Source organism: Meleagris gallopavo, chromosome 2 (assembly GCF_000146605.3).
Source record: "Meleagris gallopavo isolate NT-WF06-2002-E0010 breed Aviagen turkey brand Nicholas breeding stock chromosome 2, Turkey_5.1, whole genome shotgun sequence".
Taxonomy (NCBI): domain Eukaryota; kingdom Metazoa; phylum Chordata; class Aves; order Galliformes; family Phasianidae; genus Meleagris; species Meleagris gallopavo.
In genome coordinates, this window is record NC_015012.2 from 8,357,081 (window position 1) to 8,377,855 (window position 20,775).

The 20,775-nt window shown below is 39.1% G+C and overlaps 1 protein-coding gene and 1 long non-coding RNA gene across 2 annotated transcripts in view; one reads left to right on the top strand and one right to left on the bottom strand.

The window, feature by feature from the left end:
* Nucleotides 1-19,967, bottom strand: part of MSH2 (mutS homolog 2) — a 25,560-nt gene extending 5,593 nt beyond the window's left edge. The window contains exons 1-11 of the mRNA XM_010706490.2: nt 19,734-19,967; nt 19,082-19,360; nt 18,838-18,984; nt 17,421-17,570; nt 15,989-16,122; nt 10,004-10,203; nt 7,930-8,039; nt 5,365-5,488; nt 4,496-4,646; nt 2,956-3,053; nt 1,371-1,616 (exon numbers count right to left, since the gene is read on the bottom strand). Of these exons, the coding sequence (XP_010704792.1) occupies nt 1,371-1,616; nt 2,956-3,053; nt 4,496-4,646; nt 5,365-5,488; nt 7,930-8,039; nt 10,004-10,203; nt 15,989-16,122; nt 17,421-17,570; nt 18,838-18,984; nt 19,082-19,360; nt 19,734-19,952 (1,858 nt within the window). The 5' untranslated portion in view covers nt 19,953-19,967. The remainder of the gene's footprint in view (nt 1-1,370; nt 1,617-2,955; nt 3,054-4,495; nt 4,647-5,364; nt 5,489-7,929; nt 8,040-10,003; nt 10,204-15,988; nt 16,123-17,420; nt 17,571-18,837; nt 18,985-19,081; nt 19,361-19,733) is intronic.
* The window catches only part of LOC116216281, an 18,797-nt gene continuing 11,313 nt past the window's right edge, over nt 13,292-20,775 (top strand). The window contains exons 1-2 of the long non-coding RNA XR_004158739.1: nt 13,292-14,099; nt 15,471-15,554. This is a non-coding gene — a long non-coding RNA (uncharacterized LOC116216281). The remainder of the gene's footprint in view (nt 14,100-15,470; nt 15,555-20,775) is intronic.

Sequence of the window (20,775 nt, forward strand, 5' to 3'; positions counted from 1 at the left end):
TTTTTTGAGAGAAGGGAGGAATGAAAGGTTTCATAAGTTTTGTGAGTTATCAGAAGTGTAAGCAGTCATCTAAAATGCATGTTCGTACCTAAAACTAACAAGCTTTCATTGTAAAGTCATCAGTATTGCTGCTTAAGAACAAAAATAATTTGCTTTTACTTCACACAATCACTATTTGTCTGCAAAAATGAAGTAGTTTACTTAACAGACTAGGTTCAAGCTTTCTGGTGATTTAAATTACAATCTAAAGGGATTCTGAATCATCAAAAAAATGTATTATGCAATTAGAACTTAACTGAAGCACAAATGAAATAAAAAGTGCTTTCCAAACAAACTGATAATTAAAACCAATTTTACGCTTTTGTAACCAGAAAAACAGGAGTGCTGCCATGCATTTATTCAAACTCTTAGTTTTTCTTTTTGATCGTTTTAGAAGTGTTCATTAATCATTCTCTAATTTCAGATCTTTGCTACTCAGAATGTGTTAAGCATATCTGAATGGAAATTAAAATTCAATTAAATGTGTAAACACTAAAAAGGTTTTCCTGTATAGTAAAATTCTCTTAATTTCACCAGAGATTAGGAGAAAGAAAAAAAAAGTATGAAGTCTGGTCATTAAAACATGCTTTGCATTTTAAATTGACGAACACTGAACAAAGAAAACATTAACAAAGTGGGTGTTTAAAATCTTGCCTACAGCAGATGCCTACATGATGGCTACAGTACAATTGATGCCTCATGGAATTTTCCAATTCACTTCAGTAGGGTTAGGCTCTCCAGCTCCTGAGGCTGTCTGGCTTGCGAAGGGACATTCAGTAAAGCAAAGAATACATGTATTAAGGATGAGTTTTCTTACTTCCTCATATCCCAGCAGCCTTCCCCTTCTTCCCAAATAACTATTTCTAAATCTGTGACAACTTCTTCAAATAGTGCACACCGTGATTACAATTGTAACAACTCACTCCAAGACTGGTAGTTTGGAAGATATCTTTATGTCCATAAGCAGAAGGAATAGGACAAGAACTTTATGGACGGATACATATATATAAGCAACGCTCACTGTTCCTTATGTAGAATCACTGAATCTCCCAAACTGAAGGGACGCGTAAGGATCATCAGCACCAACTCTTTGCTCCATACAGGACCACCCAAATATCATACCATAGAACACATTCTTCCTAGTTAAATCTCAGCCCATATAGAGACACGTGAGCTCACCGCTGTTCACCGCTCCCACTTTCTTGATTAGAGAAATTATTCTAACATAGCTTTCCCCCTCCTTTCCCTTTTGTTTAAAAGGCATCGGTATTGGAAATACTTGAAACATTTAAAACCTAAGTATTAAGCGGAAAAAAGTAACAAACATTTACCAGTAATAATGTGGAACATCTGCTTGCCCTTCTCAAATGTAACATCATTGGGGATGAAGGCCACCTCATCTTGCACTTCGATGCAAGGATGCCTGGCACCTTTCAGCACAATCCTTCCTTGCCCCTTTTCCAGAACGACAGGACGGACATACGGCACTGGCGCTCCGTTTGACACGTGAGCAAAACTGACAATTGCATCTAACTGAGCTATTACATCATTCATGGTCTGTATTGGCTCTGCATAACCTGTTTTTGATTACAGAGAGACAAATTCAACACAGTTAGAAATGTGAAAGAGGTGATGGACAGGGAGCTATAGAGGTGAAACATCTAACATCTGCATTAGGAATGCGTATATAGGAAGAGATGAGTATTGACTTGCAGAAAGAATCCTATCTGTAGGAAATGCAATCACTATTCTAACATTATTCCTTGAACTTGGCTAGGTATAGATCATTAAGAGGACTTCAAGTCACTTTCATTCAAGAATTACAAATTAATCCAGTCTTTTTAATTACTCTGTCTTCACAGGAGGAAAAATGTGTTTTTCTCCCAAGACTTATACACGTGCAAGTCTGTTACTGCACGTCACAAACCTTAAGCAGCAGCAAAATACTTTTTCTCAGACATACTTGGTATTTGCATATGACATACTGTGGCTACTCCTACTATAGAATACTCAATTTCCACATATTATATGTATACAAACAAACTTAACTTTACTACCCACAAGCCCTACTTGAAAAGTACCAAGACACATACACAAAAAAAGTCTTTTGCAGTATACTGGCAAGTTCCCTAAAAGGTCAAAGATTTCCAACGTAACTTACAATGAAATACAATGAAATACAATAAATACAATGAAATGTATTTGCATTCATCTTAAAAGTGCTTTCCTATCTTTAGTACATTTGGCCTTTGCTTCACATTAATTAGTGCTTTCACTTTCCACTTTTCGTTTCAAAGACCTAAGACCTGTTCTGCTGGGTCCTGTGCCTTTGGGAGAGACAGTATTTACAGAATCCTTCTCACTGACATTTCCTGGCAAGTCTTCTCCTTTTGGAAAAGGATGGCAAAGAATACCCTACAGGCAGGCAATCTTAGAACAAAATACAGAAAACTAAGGAAAACAATAGTTGTTTATTGTGCCATATAATCAATGATTAATTTGTTCTTCTGTGGCATAATATTCTTTCTTCACCATCCTTCACAGCCCTGAGGTCCCTCTGTTCCTTGTTTTTTTGTCCATTCTGCCTCCTACTCAGCCTGCTGTTAGGGTGGGGATGCCCACAGTCAGGGAGGGAAGAGGATGACAGATGTGGCCTCTACGGACATATTTTTGTCCCTGTTATGGAAGAAGCATTTGCACGTGCCCCATCACTGCTCATCTGTAGCAATTCCAGGGAAAGGTCTGACCATAAGACAACGTATTTCATACTTTCAACAACAGACTAAAGGCCCCAAACCATTTTTCTCACATTCTTTAGGGAAAGTTAAGGTCCTTCTCTGCAGAAGGGCTTACAGAGTAACAGCAAGTCCTCCCAGCATTCCAGACTGCCATGCATATCAACAATGACATATTCACCTGAAGCGATGTTAATAATTTCCTTAACAATTGCATCCTGAGCCTCTTCGTACTCTTCTCTGTTCTTTATGTAATCCTCATTGATGGCACTCAGCTTGCTGTGAACAAAACGGCAACATTTAGAGGTTGTCATGTTCTCTGCCTTCTGGCCACCTCCCAAGAAACTCACTTCTCTAATGGTAACTCCAGCAGTAACTGTTACACCTGAAGTCACAGTTTCATTGTTTGTCTGAAACAGACCTTGTATTAATGCTGCTGTTTTAACCATTCCATACATAACACAGGAAGCAGATATAGACAAACCTGTCTCCAGTCTGAAGTCCATCTGGTGGTTGATTAGTAGCAGCACTTTTGGGGGTTGATACTACTTACACCTCGATTTACACACTGGATGATGGAACTGAACACACTTTGAAATGCATTCTCAGCAGTGCTGTGAGCACCGCATTAAGATCAGCCACCACTACACTGTGGGACAGGGCTGCCTTTCATTGGGTTAGACCAGAGAAGCAGATGGACAAGAATTTCAAAACACAGGCAAATACAAAGTCCTGCATGTGGGATAAATAACTCCATGTAAGAGTACAGACCGACTGTGGTCCTGATGCCTACAAAACAGCTTTACATAAAAGAGCTGGGAGATACAGGGAAGGAAGCATGCGTTTTCAGTCTGGAGAGGAGAGACATCAAATTCTTCTTGCAGGTGCAGAGAAGAATGATGCTGAACACTCAAATCACAGCATAAATTCTCATTACATGTGATAAAGAAAGAGGCATTAAGCACTGGAGCTCATGTGCCTACAGGTTACGAAAGATGCTTGAAGAACAGACAAATGGACACAACATTGAGCCACCTCATTTAACTTTGAGATTGCATCTAGCTTCAAAGGTGACTCTGTTCGAATAGAGGGGTTGGACCAGTTAAACTCAAGAGATTCTCTTAAGTTTCGCAGCTTCATAGAATAGAATGACAGAACATCCTGAATTGAAGGGACCCACAGTGATCAGTGAGTCCAACCCCGGGCTCCACACAGCACCACCCAAGCCCTGACTGAGAGTGCTGTCCAAATTCTCCCTGAGCTTACAGAACCTCAGGACACAAGTCCAATACTTATGACCATCATAAATTACAGCATAATTTGGAAAAGATAATTACCAACAAAACTGCTGTATGTTATATTTAGTGATAAACACAAATAGCTCTTCTCCTATTTCAGCTTGTAAAAGTGTCTGTATAAACACTCACACTGAATGCAATTACATGGGTAGGTGCAGCTAAAACAGATAAATTAGCCAAAGTGAGATGAACAAAAATAGCTAACAGTTGGCAAAGAAAATGGGGAATGCAGGCATGTGCTTTTAACAGAAACTGCATGACTTCTCCTCAGTCTCGCTCAATGTATCAACCTGTGAGCCGACCAAAAAGGTAAAAATTCAGCCATTCAAGATGTACAAAAAACTGCTTATTGGAAAAACAAGACAGAGAGGAATAACTGCTTCTTTTGCAACAGGCTTGAAAGATGACCAGTATTCCTCATACCTGTTTGTAAATTTCACACCATTCTTCTGTGTATCAGTTATCTTGTACTTTGAATTGTTCCTAAGAACCTTTTCCTCCTTGCAAGTAATTCGAAAGTGGTGTCCAAACTGTGAATTTGACTCCAATTTGATACTTTTACCAGCTTCCAAACCTTTTCGATGAAAAGAAAAACCAAACAAATACTATTATCAAAATCCTTTTGGTTGTGCTGTTTCTGTTCAATAATCCCAGTTCAAATGACACAGCCTCTCCAACACGCTCTTCAGTACACTTGTTCTGGTTCTGTACATACATGAGAAATACCTACACCTAACAGAATTTTACTGCTCTTACCTTTGATATGCCCTCAAACTGCACATGGAAATGAGGTGCACCATTACTGTACTGCTACATATTCCCCAGAAAAATGAAAACCATTCATAGCATGCTGCAAGGACATTCTACTTGCTGTTGTAAACACAGCGTGTATAGCTTTGTGATTCTTTTATTAACACATACTATTGCTGGTGGGATTTCTCATCCTTACGTAGCTTTGCCTTTCCATCTTTATATCTAGGAATCTTGCTTAAATGCAATTAAAAAAAAACCTGGGCTTAATTAAGAATGAGATGAGTTGCAGGCAATATACTGCAACATTGAAATATTCTGTAATGCTATCTTTTAAAAAAGCCAACTCGTAACCCTGCAGTAACTCAGTTTCCAATAGACAACACTGTAACAATGAAAGTCACTCCAAACTAAGGGAAATGATAAATAGAACAACAAATAGAAACATCCCCTACCTAGTTACTCTAAGCCAGTTTTCATCACTTGGTCTCAAAATAATTAATTAAAAGGAGGTAAGAAATAAAGGTACTTCCATCCCCTACCAAGCTCTTTGGCTGCACTCTTTAATAAGGTCTGCATGTTTTCTTCCAGCTCATTCATCTTCTCTCGCAGTTCTGTCAGGTTGGGGTCAAAAGAAGCCTTAACAAGGAACTCATGATTCTCCACCTAGGGGGAAAAACAAAAAAACAATTCGTACAAATGAGGTGGTAATAAAAAGAATAATCTCCTTCACTGCGTACTTTCTCCGTGCATTTCACTCAGCCTGCTATTTTGGTTGTGGTTTTGCTGCATGCCAACACACTGCAGTGATGTTCTCCAGCTGCTTAACCAGACATGTGGCCTCCACACATTTATGTGATTTCAGAGATCCCTCTTGAATCCTGCAGACATTGTGAAAGCAGCATAAACAAATTCATTCCTTGTTATGGCCCTGTTGATAGATCTGTTACTCCCATTCCCTTCATATTTCTGCAAAAAGAACAGCTATGAATACTGATGACAGAATGTACAGCAGAACATTCCTGCTTTTATAGAACAGAGCCTGGTTCTGAAACAGAAAGGATAGGCTGAAAGTGCCAAGAATGCCAAGCCTTGTCATGACAGGTCAGACTAATAAGCCAGAACTGATGACAGTCTGATACCTGAATACGTTCATTATGTGAAATAAGTAAATCTCGCTTCCAAGTGCTTCTCAATTTAATGAGGTGACAGTAAATGATTTGCAGACTCTGGTGCTATGTTGAGCTAGCTAATTAATTTGAAAAGCAAGTCCTTTTGTAAAGGGCCGTGCTCTAAGGACTAAAATCAAAATGCTGTATAACGGAAGCAATAACAAAATCTGAAGTTGTCCCAACTTGAGGTGAAGGTTGGAGCAGATCATCTTCCACAGCCCCTCATGGATCTAAGAAATACAGGAATGGAAGTGATGGTTTCTCAACTTTATATTTTTTCAAACAGCTAGGTAAATGAATAACCACATCCCACACTTTCTGAACTCAGATGTTTCTTTTTATATTAGAATGCTTACCCTGAATAGATTCCTGGCATAATTTAGTTGCTATGACAACCTGTCCTTCAATCACACTCAGAACAGAGCTTGGCGTTTTGTCTGAATACCCAAACATCTAAGAGGAACTGAAAGCCAAACGTTCAAGTTTGAAGATTCCTACGCAGAAGGTTCACTCTTCACAAAACCAGTGTTGGTTTACCTGTAGCATTTTAATTGATCCCGGTATCTCAAAGGAAAAACAACCACAAGTTCAACAACAGGTCCTACGGGACTTGGTTAAAAATAACTGACTCTCTAACCTATGTAGAAGAACGACAAAATATTACTTAAGCTAAAGTTGAAAAGAAATGTGAAGAGCTGGGTGAATGCTGAAACAACTGCTTGTTTTAAAGAATACAGAGTTCCATCAACAGATGGTGTGTAACTAGTAGATAGCTATAAATGTCTTCATTAGCATACATCATCAATTACAGCCACACGTCAGTCGAGCAGCCTTAAAGAGTATAAAACTCAGGTGATGAACACATACGCAGCACAAGGAAAGAAAAAAGCGCACCTCTTTCCCTAGAAAAAAATGCACGTTCAAAATTTTTTAAGGTCAATGTAGTTTTCCAAAGTGCAACAAATTGCTCTTCCTACCCTTGGCACGCGGTCAGGTACAGCTCATCTTTCGACAGTCAGCTCAGATTGACATTTATGACAATCCTAAAAGCCTCCCAAGTTTTCCAAAATGACTGAAGCATCTTGTCAGCAACAAACATTAAGCAAGTGTCTGAGCAAGCAGATGAAATAACAACACTAGAAAAATGTGTGCGTTTTGAGTGCATCGCTCCAATTCTCCAACAAAGATGATAAATTGCACCAAAAACTCTGGCACTGTTTCACTTTCAGTAACCAGACTGCCAAAAACAAGAAGTGTTCGGTGCTATACAACAAACCATTCATCTGTATTTATCCCTTCTTTCTGATACAGATTAAGGAACAGTAATGCTCCTTTCTTTGGCCAGTTTTCCTCTGGAACAGAAACCAGCTTTGCTTGCAGAATTAGTCCTATCTGCAGTAATGTTTTATAAGTGCAGATGAGAGGCTAAATTAATTTTAGTGCTTTTTCTCTAGCAAGAAACTTCTTTACACTGCAAAGTAAACTTCATGTTTGTATCACGGTCGGTCATTTTCCAAACAAACTGTTAGTTATGAAGACTCTCACCAAACAAAAGCATGTCTCCCGAAGTCAATAAAGCAGAGAAATAAAGAAGCATACTCTGGCTACGTCCTAGATTTGAGACATCAGAGTAACATTGAAATTATGAGGAAAAAAAGCAAAAAAGTGGCAAAGTAACTTCCCCACTTGTAATATTGATGAGGTTTCTGAAAACAAGTTTCAGGCATCCATGTAACCAAAGCACTTTTTCATTGGCCACATAACTAAGATATTCCACTGTTAAGATTAATGTGACTCCTCTTACACGCCATGACTAATCTAACAGTAACAACTTATACAGACAATCAATTAATTTAGTGAGTGTGGAGCAGATTGTGAAGTTCAGTAAGAAATTTCAATAGCAAAGTAAACCTGTTCATCCACGCCAGCTCATACCTTATCCATATCCAATGTTGTTTCTATCATCTCCAGAAATTTTGAGAAGTCGGAGTGGATATCATTAAGAGGTGTTATAAACACTGCCAATAACAACATCTGGTGAGCTCCTGTTAAGAACACGAAAAATTATTCACAATATTTCACAACTTCACCAGAACTCGTGTACCCAAGATAAACAGCACAACTATAGAGCTGAATGTTTTTTTTATTTTAAACTTAAAACATTTCTACAGTTAGCTAGGCAGCAAAAAGAAATATGGAAATCAACGCTGTTCTACCAAGGGAAAACAAAAAAAAGCAAAATGACTTAAATTTGGCATTTTGGTTGTACAAAAAATATATAAAAATTGTAAAAAGAACATGGTGCAAAAGAGAAACTAAAATACAGCGTAGCTTTACTGAAAGTGGATTGTGCCTGTGTACCACGAAGTCTGCCTGGCTTTGAGACAAAAAAAAATCCGTGGACCTCATCTGGACTTCTCAACAGTGTGTCACACAAGATGCTAAGATACAAGATTCATGATTATACAAAGATTAAAAGGCAGATAAAGAGGACACCCATGACTTGCAAAAGATGAATGAGTTGGAAAGATATTAGCAGTACTGTTCCTCCAGGGCTTGTACAGGCATTAATCTTTTGAAGATGTGAGAATTAATGATATTAACATACAAACAAAAGGAAGTTGCTTATGAAATTCACTAATATATATAGTGTGGAAGATAACAGAGGAAACTGGAGAAAATAAATCAAGAACATAACTAAACGTCCTTGAAAACCGAGCTAGCAGAAACGAAGCAAAGTTTACTAGTAAGTTTCAGTGTAGTTACAGACAGAAAAGTGCTCTGAGTAGGGAAATAATCCACTGGAAATGGTAAGGAATGTAAAACAGTGGTACAGCAGTCAAGGAATGACCAGCACTACAGTGCATAATAAAAAAATAGGTATTTCCCAAAGCAATGAGGAGGTATTCATCAGATACTGTATATAACACGGTAAAAGTCCACCCAGAACACAGCACACAAGTCCTGTATCCTGCATATTTGCAGGCTTAAAATTGAGTCAGTCTGAAATGAGAAGGAAGGTGCTTTGGCAGTTTTTAAAGATAGACATCTAAGTACCTAGATTTTATGCCCAGCAATCTGAGTAATGAGCAACTGCTTCCTTTTGCCAGCAATAGCAAAATGATTTGATGACTCAGTGTCCTTTCCTGTCTTATGCAGGTTTCTTATGTCTAAAAAATAAAAAATGGTCTTCACTCAGTACCCCACTCTTCAGCTTTCATCATCCATTAAAACAAACACCTCAACAAAGCAATGCTTCATAGTGGGCGAAAGGCAATCATTGCTAATCACTCTGTGGTGCAGCCATACCACTTCAAAAATTCTTCATCATTAAGGTTTCACTGGTTGATTTACACAAAGGGATTGTCAACTTAGTGGCCTTCTATAAAAATATGAATTCTAGTAGGTTAGGACAGCTGTTGCTGTATTGAAGCGCATTCCTCTTATGCTGATACCATCTTATCCTGCATCTTCTTGGTAATATCCAGAAAAGAAAATAGTAACCTTTGTATTTTCTAGGGTTGTCTGTCATAACATTAAGCTTCCTACCACTGAAGATCTGTAGAAAGCCTGCCACGTTACTCTCCACGGCAGGAACATTTCACTACTTCAAAAAACAAAATGCTCTTCAAATGATACCACTGATGCTTAAACAATACAAAAAATATTTTAATTACAACTCAAAACATATTTGAGAACTGTGTCTTCAAAAAAAACATTGTATCGTATGAAGAGTTATCTTGACTGTAAGATACACAAACATGCACGTGATGGTGAAGAATACTTAGAGATAAGGCACTATCAAAGGCTACGGTACCCAGCACTCAACAGTCTGTGTTGTTTTTAGGTACCTGACTGGTATTTTTCCAGCACAGTTCCAATTTAAATGCCTTAACTTTACTCCTGCAGAAGAAGTATACAGGAAAAAAGATCATCTTTGGAAATCTATACACTATTCCTTGGCAGTCTCAACGCATTATAAAACACTGAGACCAGGGAGTAGCATTACCTTCGTGTTTTTCTAGTGCCTGTACAACATTAGGCAGTTGGTTAATAGCTTGATACATTCGGTAACAGTCCTGTAAGGTTGCTGCTTGCCTCTGAAATCTCTTTGCTAGCCGATTAAGATCTGGGAAGCGGCGCAGAAGATCTTCTTGAAGGCCCTGACGCAGTTCAGTATCTTCCACAAAGGCTTCAACCAAATTCAACCTAAGTAAGATTTAATGAGATGTAAGGGTTAGCGTGACGTGGTATGCAATTCTTTTACATCAGCAATTACAACAAAAACGTTCATAAGGAAGTTTCTATCTGAGGAAGGATACTCGCACTGTATCATGCTCTGTGAATTTTACAGTTGGGTATCTAATGAACAGCACTGAACTGAAGCCATTTCAAACTGCCAACATCTGTTCAGTATGTATTTCAGAGCTCAGAATCTACTTGGAAATTAATCTTCCCTTGCATCATAAAAGTCAATGATCAAAATCTTAATCACTGCTCTATCCAACCACTCAGCCTATATTTTGCTTTTCATGGGCTCACCTTTTTTGCCTTTTTTTTTAGTTGCTTGTGCTTTTTTACATCATACACAAACAAATCTCTTTCATCCCACAATTCTCAGCTTGTTCAACAGCTTCCTGCAAAAGAACTTGTGAAAGGCATTTTGAAATACCTAATTTATTCATATTTTTTGCCTTTGTCCACTATAATGACAGGTTCAAAGAGTTCAGATCTGCATGACACAATTTTCCTCTACCAAAACTATGCTAATTAGACTAACATCTCATGACCTTCCTAGCACTGTTCTATTTTTCCCTCCTGTATTTGCCAGCCATACACATAAGGTTGACAGGTTCATGTTCATTTTGCAGAACAGGTTCCTATAAAGTAGGAATACATACAAGGCTGCTGAAAAGCAAGAACTGTGTTAAGGTAACACAAGCCACATCTAATGCTCACAACTAATAAAGATACCAAGGGAAAGGGCTTTTTTGTAATACAAAGTTTATGGCTGAGTAAACAAAGAAAACATGGGAAGAAATCAAAGCAAAAATCAAATGAAGAGATGCAAACAACAGATGACAATACTGGATAACTTGTTTCTCCCACATAGTTGAGAGAGGAAAAAAAAGCTGAAAGGAGAGAGAAAAAAAAGAGAGAGAAGTGGGGGGGATAAAGCAGAACTTTCCATCACAGATCTAAGGAAGTGCAGTCAAGATAACAGAAACAATTATAACTATGGAAACCAAAACTGCAGTAGAACATAAATGAAATCCCCGTTTCAAGACAGTTAGCTATTCAAATGTGCAAATTCAAAATCTCAGGTGATATAACTTAAAACCAACACCAGCAGTACATACAGGAACAAGAACTTCTGGGACTGCTCCGAAAAAGAACAGGATGGTTTTTATCAGTTTATGATACTTGGATCCATACATGAATCCGTAAGATATCACTACTGCTAGAGCAGTAATTCAAAATTCCAAGATCTGTCAGATATTTTCATGGGAAATAACTGAACTAACACAAGGAAAAAAATATATTAATAATGAAATCAAATGAGAAATGCACTATTTTATGGGAGAAGCTCAGCTATCACTTTTGAAGAACATCTTAAAGGTATTAACTCCTCTTCCCCAGCCACAGAACAGTAGAGCCTTCTAAAGAGCTTACACTCTCCACCTGCTGAAGTCTTCCTATGACTGCAGAATAAGATCAGCTTTTCTGTTTAAGTACTCAAGCTAATTACAGTCAATTTTATCAGAGAAATGCCACTTAGAAAAGAAGGATATTAAGGATATTCGTGGACATACTGAAAGAATCCAGCAGAGGGCCACCAAGACCATCAGGGAGCAAGGAGAACCTCTCCTGTGAGGAGAATCTGAGAAAGCTGAGGCTGTTCAGCCTGGAGGAGGCTGGGGAGGAACCATCCATGTCTATAAAACCTGAAGGAAGGGTACAAAGATGACAGAGCCAGGCTCTGTTCAGCGGCACCCTGTGCCAGGACACAGAAGCAATGGACACAAACTGGAACACAGGAGGTTCTATCTAAGCATCAAGATAGTGCTGGGGGGTGACCGAGTATAGGAACAGATGCAGAGATGCTGAAGAGTCTTCATCCTTGGAGATGCTCAAATGCAGGTCCTGGGCAACCTACTTCACCTGAGCAGGGGGTTGGACCAGATGACCTCCAGAGGTCATTTTCAATCTAAGTCGTTCTACAGTTCTTTAATCAAACACAGATTTCAAGCAAAATGTAATTACTGCAGTAATTATCATACACCTTCTTTTGACAGGTTGAGAGCAAAATAATAGTATGACAACAAGCAACATAATCACTTTTCCCTAAAGAAGAAATAAAAATAGCAATTTGATTATTTCTTGCACAAAAATCTGAAAACTGGTTTGACATTTTTAACCAAGTTTCAGTTTAGTTTTGATTTCACTTGAGCCCCAAAATTCGGATGTAAGAAAAAGTGACTAAAAGCTTAATCCTCGTATTTACTATGCACCAATCAATGGCTGGTCAGGATGGAGTGGGAGAGCTGAAAGTACCACCAAAGAGATACTGTGACAACCAATGCCACCTAAGAGATACAGATTTATGGTACTGATTGCTGATCCTTGACCTGGAAGACAAATGATAACAATAACATGAAGAATACAAACAGCTCTTATGCACTCCTTCCGTTCAAATTGCAATGTTGTCTTCCCCACATGTGAAGGTGTCACGAAGGAAATCTTTGTTTTTATTTATCTCCTCATACTCTCTTCAGACGAGAAAACTAAAATTAATCTCTAGCAGTGGAAGAATCTAAACTTTGTATTTGTTTTCAAAGGCCTCAGATTTTGATGGAAATTTCTTCCTGAAGAAGTGACATGCCTGACATGCGCTCGACTTGCAGAGCTTTTAAGTTTTTAGGCAGTATTCACTGTCAACCTGTTTCAGAAGCAAAAATAAATGAGAAGACAGGCAGTCTAAAAGTAGTTTTGAAAGTAGTGACCGTAGTTGAAGGAAATAGAGAGCACTAAAGAAGTGCTGAGAGCTTCAAGTTACAAACATTTTACTAGTGAACTCAGAGGCTGTGACTTACAGAATGACAAAGGTGATGTTTTTCTAACATTTCTAGAGGCTTACTGGAAAGCCAATGCCATTTACATTATCACTAAATGACAGCTTCTTTCATGCAAAACACTTATTGCACCATGACATGCATGACAAAAATCAAATCACACTGCTGTCTTACAGTTAGCTCAGGTTCAACCTGTGTTCCAGAACTGTCTCTGCAGGCACTAAAGACACTCCCAATGTTTAGTTAAAGTGTGTTTTAATTAAGTTGTTTAGACAAACCTCCAAGCTGGTCACATTCTCCCCTCCCTTAGCAAGGATGCAGGCCACTAATTGAACTGCCTGAAATCAGTTTGCTGCTCCAGACAAGTACTGACCTGTACTTGCAAAAGTAGCGAAGGTCCTTTCAAAGATAACCAAAATGACTGAAGCAACACAGACTGCCTGCAGTACTTTGCAGGAACAGCTGTAGGCTAAAAAAGAATACAAAAATAGTGAAAACCTACTACAGACCAACTTATGTGGGAAGTCCCAGTTCTCACTCAAAATGGGGCTTATATCAGTTGAATGGAATCCTACATTTGTGCTGTGTACAAACACTAGATATGTTTTACTTTTCTGAATGAAACTATATTCACATTCAAGCATATTTTTTTTCCTCAGGATTGAACAGAAAGAGTACTGCTTAACGTTCTCCCACATATCTCAAACTTTCCAGTATCTAAAAAATAAACAAAACATACTGAAGTTGCTTTCTGTACTTCACTACAATACATTACCCAACCAATCCTATTCAGAATATGATCTGCACTTTCTGTCTCTGAAGCTACCTTTTAATTTCAGAGATATGCTGACTCCAAGAAGAGACAGGAGGCTCCATCTGAACAGCCATCTGAACTCGCTGTATGGTGAAAGCAAGGCTGGACTGTGCATACCTGGGAAACCAGCCAGACACAGGCAGAACACCATGCTTTTCAAGACAGACAAGAACCAGAACTCTCTGTTCTCTTTGCTCGGGCAGAAGCTGTTTGAGGAGGTAAACATCATGTTATCTAAAACATATGCACTAATTTGTGATGTTACCATATCCTGTATTGATGGTTAATATGGATTAGTGATGTAACATCCAGTTCTACTTATCCATAACTACCGGAACACACTGCAGGTTAAAAACTACTGAAAGTTAATCCATTTAGCTCCAAAAGATGACTTGCTCCATCTACAGGTCTTAGCAGGGGGTTACAAGAGTCTGACTCCAAGGTTTTGAAATGAACTGCCAGGCATCCAACTCTGGATAACCAAAACAACAGGCTTACTCCAATAAAAAGTCATCTAACATCAGTCAAACCTATGTAGTTTAGACTGGTTTGATGAGAGGTGTGCATCAGTGTTAAGCGGAGAGCTTTAACACATTCAAGATAGCTTAAAGCTACTGAAGTGCTCCCTTCCTCCTTTAAATACAGCTTTTGCTAAATACAGCCAACATTAACCATACAGAAGTCACATTTTCTGTCTACTACCTCAGCTTCATAAAGAAAACATCGTCCTTCTTCCAGACTTGCAGGACTTGTGGTGCACAATAATGATCAAACAGGACTGTCAGAAAACAGTTTAGATTTCCAACATTTACTTCGTTATAAGAAAACCAAAAATGGGAGTAAATCATTTCAAAATCTTAAAATCAAGCTAACCATACAATTAATGTTGGCATGAATTTTAGGATCCAAAACTGGCAGAAGTAGAATATCCTGGGCATGTAGTCAAGAACTAATGATGAAAGCTTAGTAATGCAAGCAAAATTAAGATATAGCATTCAGTAAACCTGGGGACAAATACTTCCCCGGTTAGAAACATTTTTAAGCATGTTTGGATCAAGTTACTAGGCATCATTCCGCAAATTATTTGAAAACACACAAAAAAATATAAAATTATACAAATCTAGAAAGACTACTCTTTGCGTAGCTTCTTTAAACATCCTATGTCCAAGCTGAAATTTCTTTTTTGGCGTTACTGATCCATGTCAAAGCCCAACAACATAGCCAAAAATACCTGCATTGCCTTATCTGAAATACAAGACTGACAATGTATCGAAGTTGAATTCAATTTTCTGGTTTATTCTGCTTTTTAAAGAAACAAACAGACTTCGAAATGCACTAACATACCATTTACTTGAGCTGTACAATGTTTGTGTTTAGGTGATTGAGGACAGCTATATTTAACATGAGCTTAAATGAAATTGTAGGCTTTCTTTGTGTGGAGAATAACACGAAATTAGCATATACACTCTCTGGGGGAGTAAGACATTTGTAGTTCCCCTTTCTGAAGGACTGAGAACTGTACAATCTCAGCAGTGGTTTGTCAAATGCTGAAAAGCTTTGTACTAACTGATGCTGCTCTCTGCTGGTAGGGCTGACACGGGTGACAGGCAGCAGTATGAAACAGCAAGGAAGATGACAACCATCTGTGGGCCACAGTATCTGCATAAAATACGGTAAGAGCCCTGTTTCATACTAAGGGATTTGGCTTCTAGAAATACAAAGAGATCACTACTGCTTAATTTCTTTTTTCATTGGTAAACTGGAAACGGCATCAAGATATAGTGTGAAGTTAGAAAGCAGCACCTTAGCCTATAGCAGAGTCATCTGACCATCTGAACATATTATACTTCCTCTCTAAAAGGTTGTAATTGTAAATTATCTATCTAACAGTGAGCTGTCAGTATGCATCTCATTGAGCAGAAGACTTTCTGTTCTGTTGAACTACGATGTGTCAGAGTATAGCACACAAAAACCTCCAGCCACCTGGACAACATTCTAACAAGTGAAAAACTGATTTACTGGTTGTATTATTTTGTTTAAGAAAAAGGGACCTTCTGTAAAACAGTTACAACTTGCATAAAGTCCAGCAAACACGCAACAATTTTACCTTTCTTCAATTCTATTCTTGTCCATAAGCGGCTGTTTGATCCACTGATTAACCAGTCTTTGTCCTTGAGGGGTTCTGCATTTATTTAGTAAACCAGCCAGAGACTGTGTATTATTAGCATTTTCCACAGAACTCTGGAAAGGAAAAGAAAAAGAGTTAAGTTTACTGACACTCACTGACTGGCACTCCAGTTCACTGCTTAAAAACAGATCCATTTTTTCTGTATGAGACCTAGCACCATCAAAGAAGGCACTGCATTAAAGCAGCTACACTGCTTCCTGGAACATACCTAGTCATTGGGTAGTATATTCTTTGAATAGGAGAAGTGGAAACTATCTAGATACTTGCTAGTTTGCCCTTCGTAAGGTGAAAAAATAAGGATCCCATCCATTAAAAAAAAAAAAAAAGTAGAATAAGACTGTTCAGACTACAGCTTACTATTGTTTAGTACTCTTTTGACTTAATATTAATTGCACTCAGGAGAGCCTTATGGTCATTTTTCTAGGATTTCTGCTTGGTTGTTTTGCACAAACAATTGGCAAGCAAAAATCGTGTTTAACACTGACAAATAACAACTGATCTTGTTTCAACTCACAACTCTGAAATTAAAACCTCAGTCACTTTCTACCCCGGAATGCCTGCAATTAAAACAGTGTGTAGGAATTCGACCAGCAACAGATTTGGATGTCTGTAAATAGCTGGAATGTAGAACTAGCACTACAAGAGGAAATTCAGCAAGAGGGTACACTGATGGTTTAACCTCCAGATAATTTAAAGTGTATATTCATACCTTCAGTGTTCTGGACAGAATAGTGTATGAAAAACTCCTGAATCCAAGAAAGCACCACAGAATACAAATAACCTACCCCAGCACATCCAAGTGAGACAGCTACAGTTTTGTATAATCACCTGCATCTGCTGCATCATCAGAACTTCACCTACAGACTTCACACATTCAGACTTCTCCAAAAACAGCATGACTGTAGAAATTATTTTGGAGTTCCCTGTTACACCATACAACTACTGAACTCAACTCTTCTTCCATCCCCCAAACCTGCTCCTGCCACTGAGGATGTGAACTGCTCTGACTACAACCAAGGAAAGCTAATGCCTTCCCTCCTCTGGCTAGCCAGGCTCCTCAGCAGCTGCAAGCAGGTTATCTCCAAGGCACTTCCCATTCTGCATTCTACACCTTCCTGCCACTCTTATGATCTTCTCTTCTGCATTCAAAGGCAAACGAGGGAACAAAACCGAACAAAGAGTGTTAACAGTTGTGAACTGTTTAAAACATACTCTATATGAGAGTAGCTGAAAACAAAGCTAAAAAAGCAGAAGCTGACATTAATCAGGATGTGGGAAGCTGTGACTGTTTATCAAGCAGCTAAATAAGTATATTGCAAAACATAGATTAATCCAAGCGTACATTTCTTACCTGGAACAGGTTGAGGGCTTGGACAGCTGCATTGTCTAGAACCATATACTGACTAAGATCAAAAGTAGTCAGTTCAAATTGTCCAAAGTTAGAGTCATCTGACAGCAACTCCAAAAACTTGATAACGGCTGACAAAGATGAAACAGCAACCTGAAGATTAAAAAAAAAAAAGAAGAAAAGAAAGAAAAGAAAAACGCTGACCACCACATATTCTAGTTAGAAATATTCCTGAACCATGGAGCATTTGATAATAAAGAAAATTACTAGAAATAGTCAGGCAAAGTCTCTGAGCTATGACAATTTCAACAGGGTTACAGGAGATTCATCATTTTTTTCTAGGGCACTACAGCTTCTTTCTAGGTAGGTGTAAGAACAACAAACTAGATACTTGCTTAATGTGATAAACAAAGATGTGAAGAGCATGCCACGCCAACTTGCCAAAGCTCTTATCAGGACATTTCTGGCCCAGGAACAGAAACAAGTTATAGCAGATAGATATCATGTACCATTTGAGGACACGGTTTCATGGTTACAGACAGAGCAAGGATCTGATCTGGCTCACTGTAAGACCTTACACATGTTAATGCCAGCACAAAAGACAGTGAGTGTGATTACTGACTTGTTTGATTATAACAGACTTCCAACTATTTTAACCTGTTATGAAATCACACATAGGGTAGAATAACTCAGAGGATGCCCATTGCAGAGGCATAATGAAAGGTGTTTTAAAATAAATTTAAATATGTTTCCTCTGAAGTAAATTAACTGTCTGTAGTTGACTTAAGAGAACAGACATGTTCATCTGATATTCAGGCACTACATATCATACGATATCATAGAATGGCTTGGGCTGGAAGGGACCTCAAGGATCATCAAGCTCCAACCTCCCCACCGCAGGCAGGGCCACCAACCTCCACATTTAATACTAGAACTGGTTGCCCAGAGCCCCACCCAACCTGGCCTTGAACACCTCCAGGGACAGGGCAACATACATCATATAACTGAGCTGTCAGATGATGTAAATCACAAAAGCATTAGCATAAACAGCACCCTGTTTCCAAATATGAGTTTTCCCATTATGCAAAAATAATCAAAGGATTATATTTCAGTCCTTAGGTAGACTGATTATGAATAGGAAGCACTTCTTGTTAGCAATCAATTTGTTTACCAGAGTTTACTACTTCAAAGAGATACGTGATATCTCACATTCTTCCAGGACTCCTGGACACAAAGACTCATGCAGAGCAGAACTGCTAAGGGCTTCAGCAAGAATGCGGTTTAACACAATGCATACCCTCAGAGGTATGGGAATCCAGCACAGAACAGGGTCAGAAAGGGTAGCGATCATCTTACAACAGGTGCACACACCACTCTGCTTCTAAAAAAACGGGCACATCAACCAGTGCTCTGGGCTCACCTGCTTTTCCATCTCTGGCAATGCTGCACTATTCATTTGTTCTCCTTTTCTCGATTTTAACAAGCGATTGAGATCCTGAACAATATCCTTTGTCGTGAAATCTGCCTTCTTTCTGTCTGTAATCAGGATTCCTCCTCTCTGAATGACCTGTTTGCCATAAAATACAGTCACCAATTAATTTCAGTTTTCATTGGACAGCTGCTCATCACCTAGAAGCACATCCTGAGAGAACTGCTGCCCTTACCTGCCGCAGTTTCCCCATCTCTCCTGCAGTGTCTCCTCCTGGCAGCACACACTCCTTGGGTCCTAGCTGAACCAGCAGGGCTTCAAGGTTTGAGAACTGATCGTTATCTGGGAACTCACAGACGCTCAGTTTTCTCAGCGTAGTGTCCACATACCCTACTCCTATTACTCTTTGTCCATCAGCAGAAGACAGCTTCACCCCCACAACCCCGATGGCCATTGACATATCATTGTTGGCAAAGAGAACTTCCTCAAACTGGGCAAGATTTCCCGGAGAACCCTACGTGCAGGAGAAAGGAAGTTTTAAAGAAAGTGTAAACACAGGATACACTTGTTAAAACCAAACAAAACAAAGAAGAATTGTCAAGAACAGACCATTAATACAAAACATACAGCTTTTTAAACCATTAAAATTTTACTCATCATCTATAGAAAGTGAACTACCTCAGGCTTCTTCAGACCTGCAACCTATGGCAAGGACACAGGATGAGCTCCTCCAGCAGCTGAAAGCACAGCAACATACAACCAACTGCACAACTTACCACCATACCACCAGAGGCAGTCACTGAAACTCCAAACTGAGGGATGCAGGAAAGAGTAATTTCTTTACCCCCTTCCCTCTTACCATCATACAGAAAGGTAGAAAATTGTACCTTGTATGCTAAATACCAGTCGTTCTCTTTGACAGATTTACTCCCTGCTTTATTCTTGTAAACTTCCACTCTGTAATGACGAACCAGCAGCAAATCTCTCACAAAAGATTCAAAGTTCATTTTACTGAGCACAACGCTCTCCAGTTTCTGATTTCCTATGGAAAGAAAAGTAGAGGGAGGGGAGAGGGGACTTGTAAGATGCTTCAGTGTGTTCATCATGTTTGTTCTCTGTAATCAAACCCCCTCCCCCTCCCAAGATAGAATTTACAGCCTTCAGAACTGATGTTCATCTGATACTGAAGATGACATAAAACCCTTGAAATGACACAAACCCAAAACATTTCATTATTAACATTAGGCATGAATGTTTTGAAACCAATGCTTGAAGGACCCGGGCTTCATCTCTGAACTGAGCAGCTCTGAACATAACACAGAAATGGGGCCCATACACGTGTTCCTGGTCTGGGAGGTATTCCAGACCCCAGCCTTGACACTGTCACACTCTCTAAGATCTTCACAGCTTTCTTCTAATGCAGCAGCCCATCACTCATACCAAGAAGTGCAAAGCGTATTCCAGTGCCGTTCTACTTTCAATTGCCACTGCATAAAAAAAGTTTCACTCATCACGAACCGGTTCCAATCAAGTTTATTTTGTTAAGTATAAGCTCTGCAATATTAAGCTACTTGAGACGAATGATAACAGCAAGGTTTGCCTCTTCTGACAAAGTCTTACATCTGATGTCTGCAAGCTCTACCTCCGCATACCAAAAGATTATTAACAAAAAGGAGAAAGAGGCAGATAGAAAAAATCTTGAGCAATACATAATTAGACGTTATTCCCTGCTGCAGGCCATCGTGAGTCAATCACCTACAAACAGGCGATTCGCACACGCGAACGTTATCAATGCAACCCAATGAACCACCCGCAATCGAGCAGTACAGAAACACAGAGGTTGGAAAAGACCCCCTGGATCTGCAACCCGCAGCACAACGCCGCTCCTTCCCTGCCGCCGCGCCCCACGAGCCGCCCACCGCCCAGCCC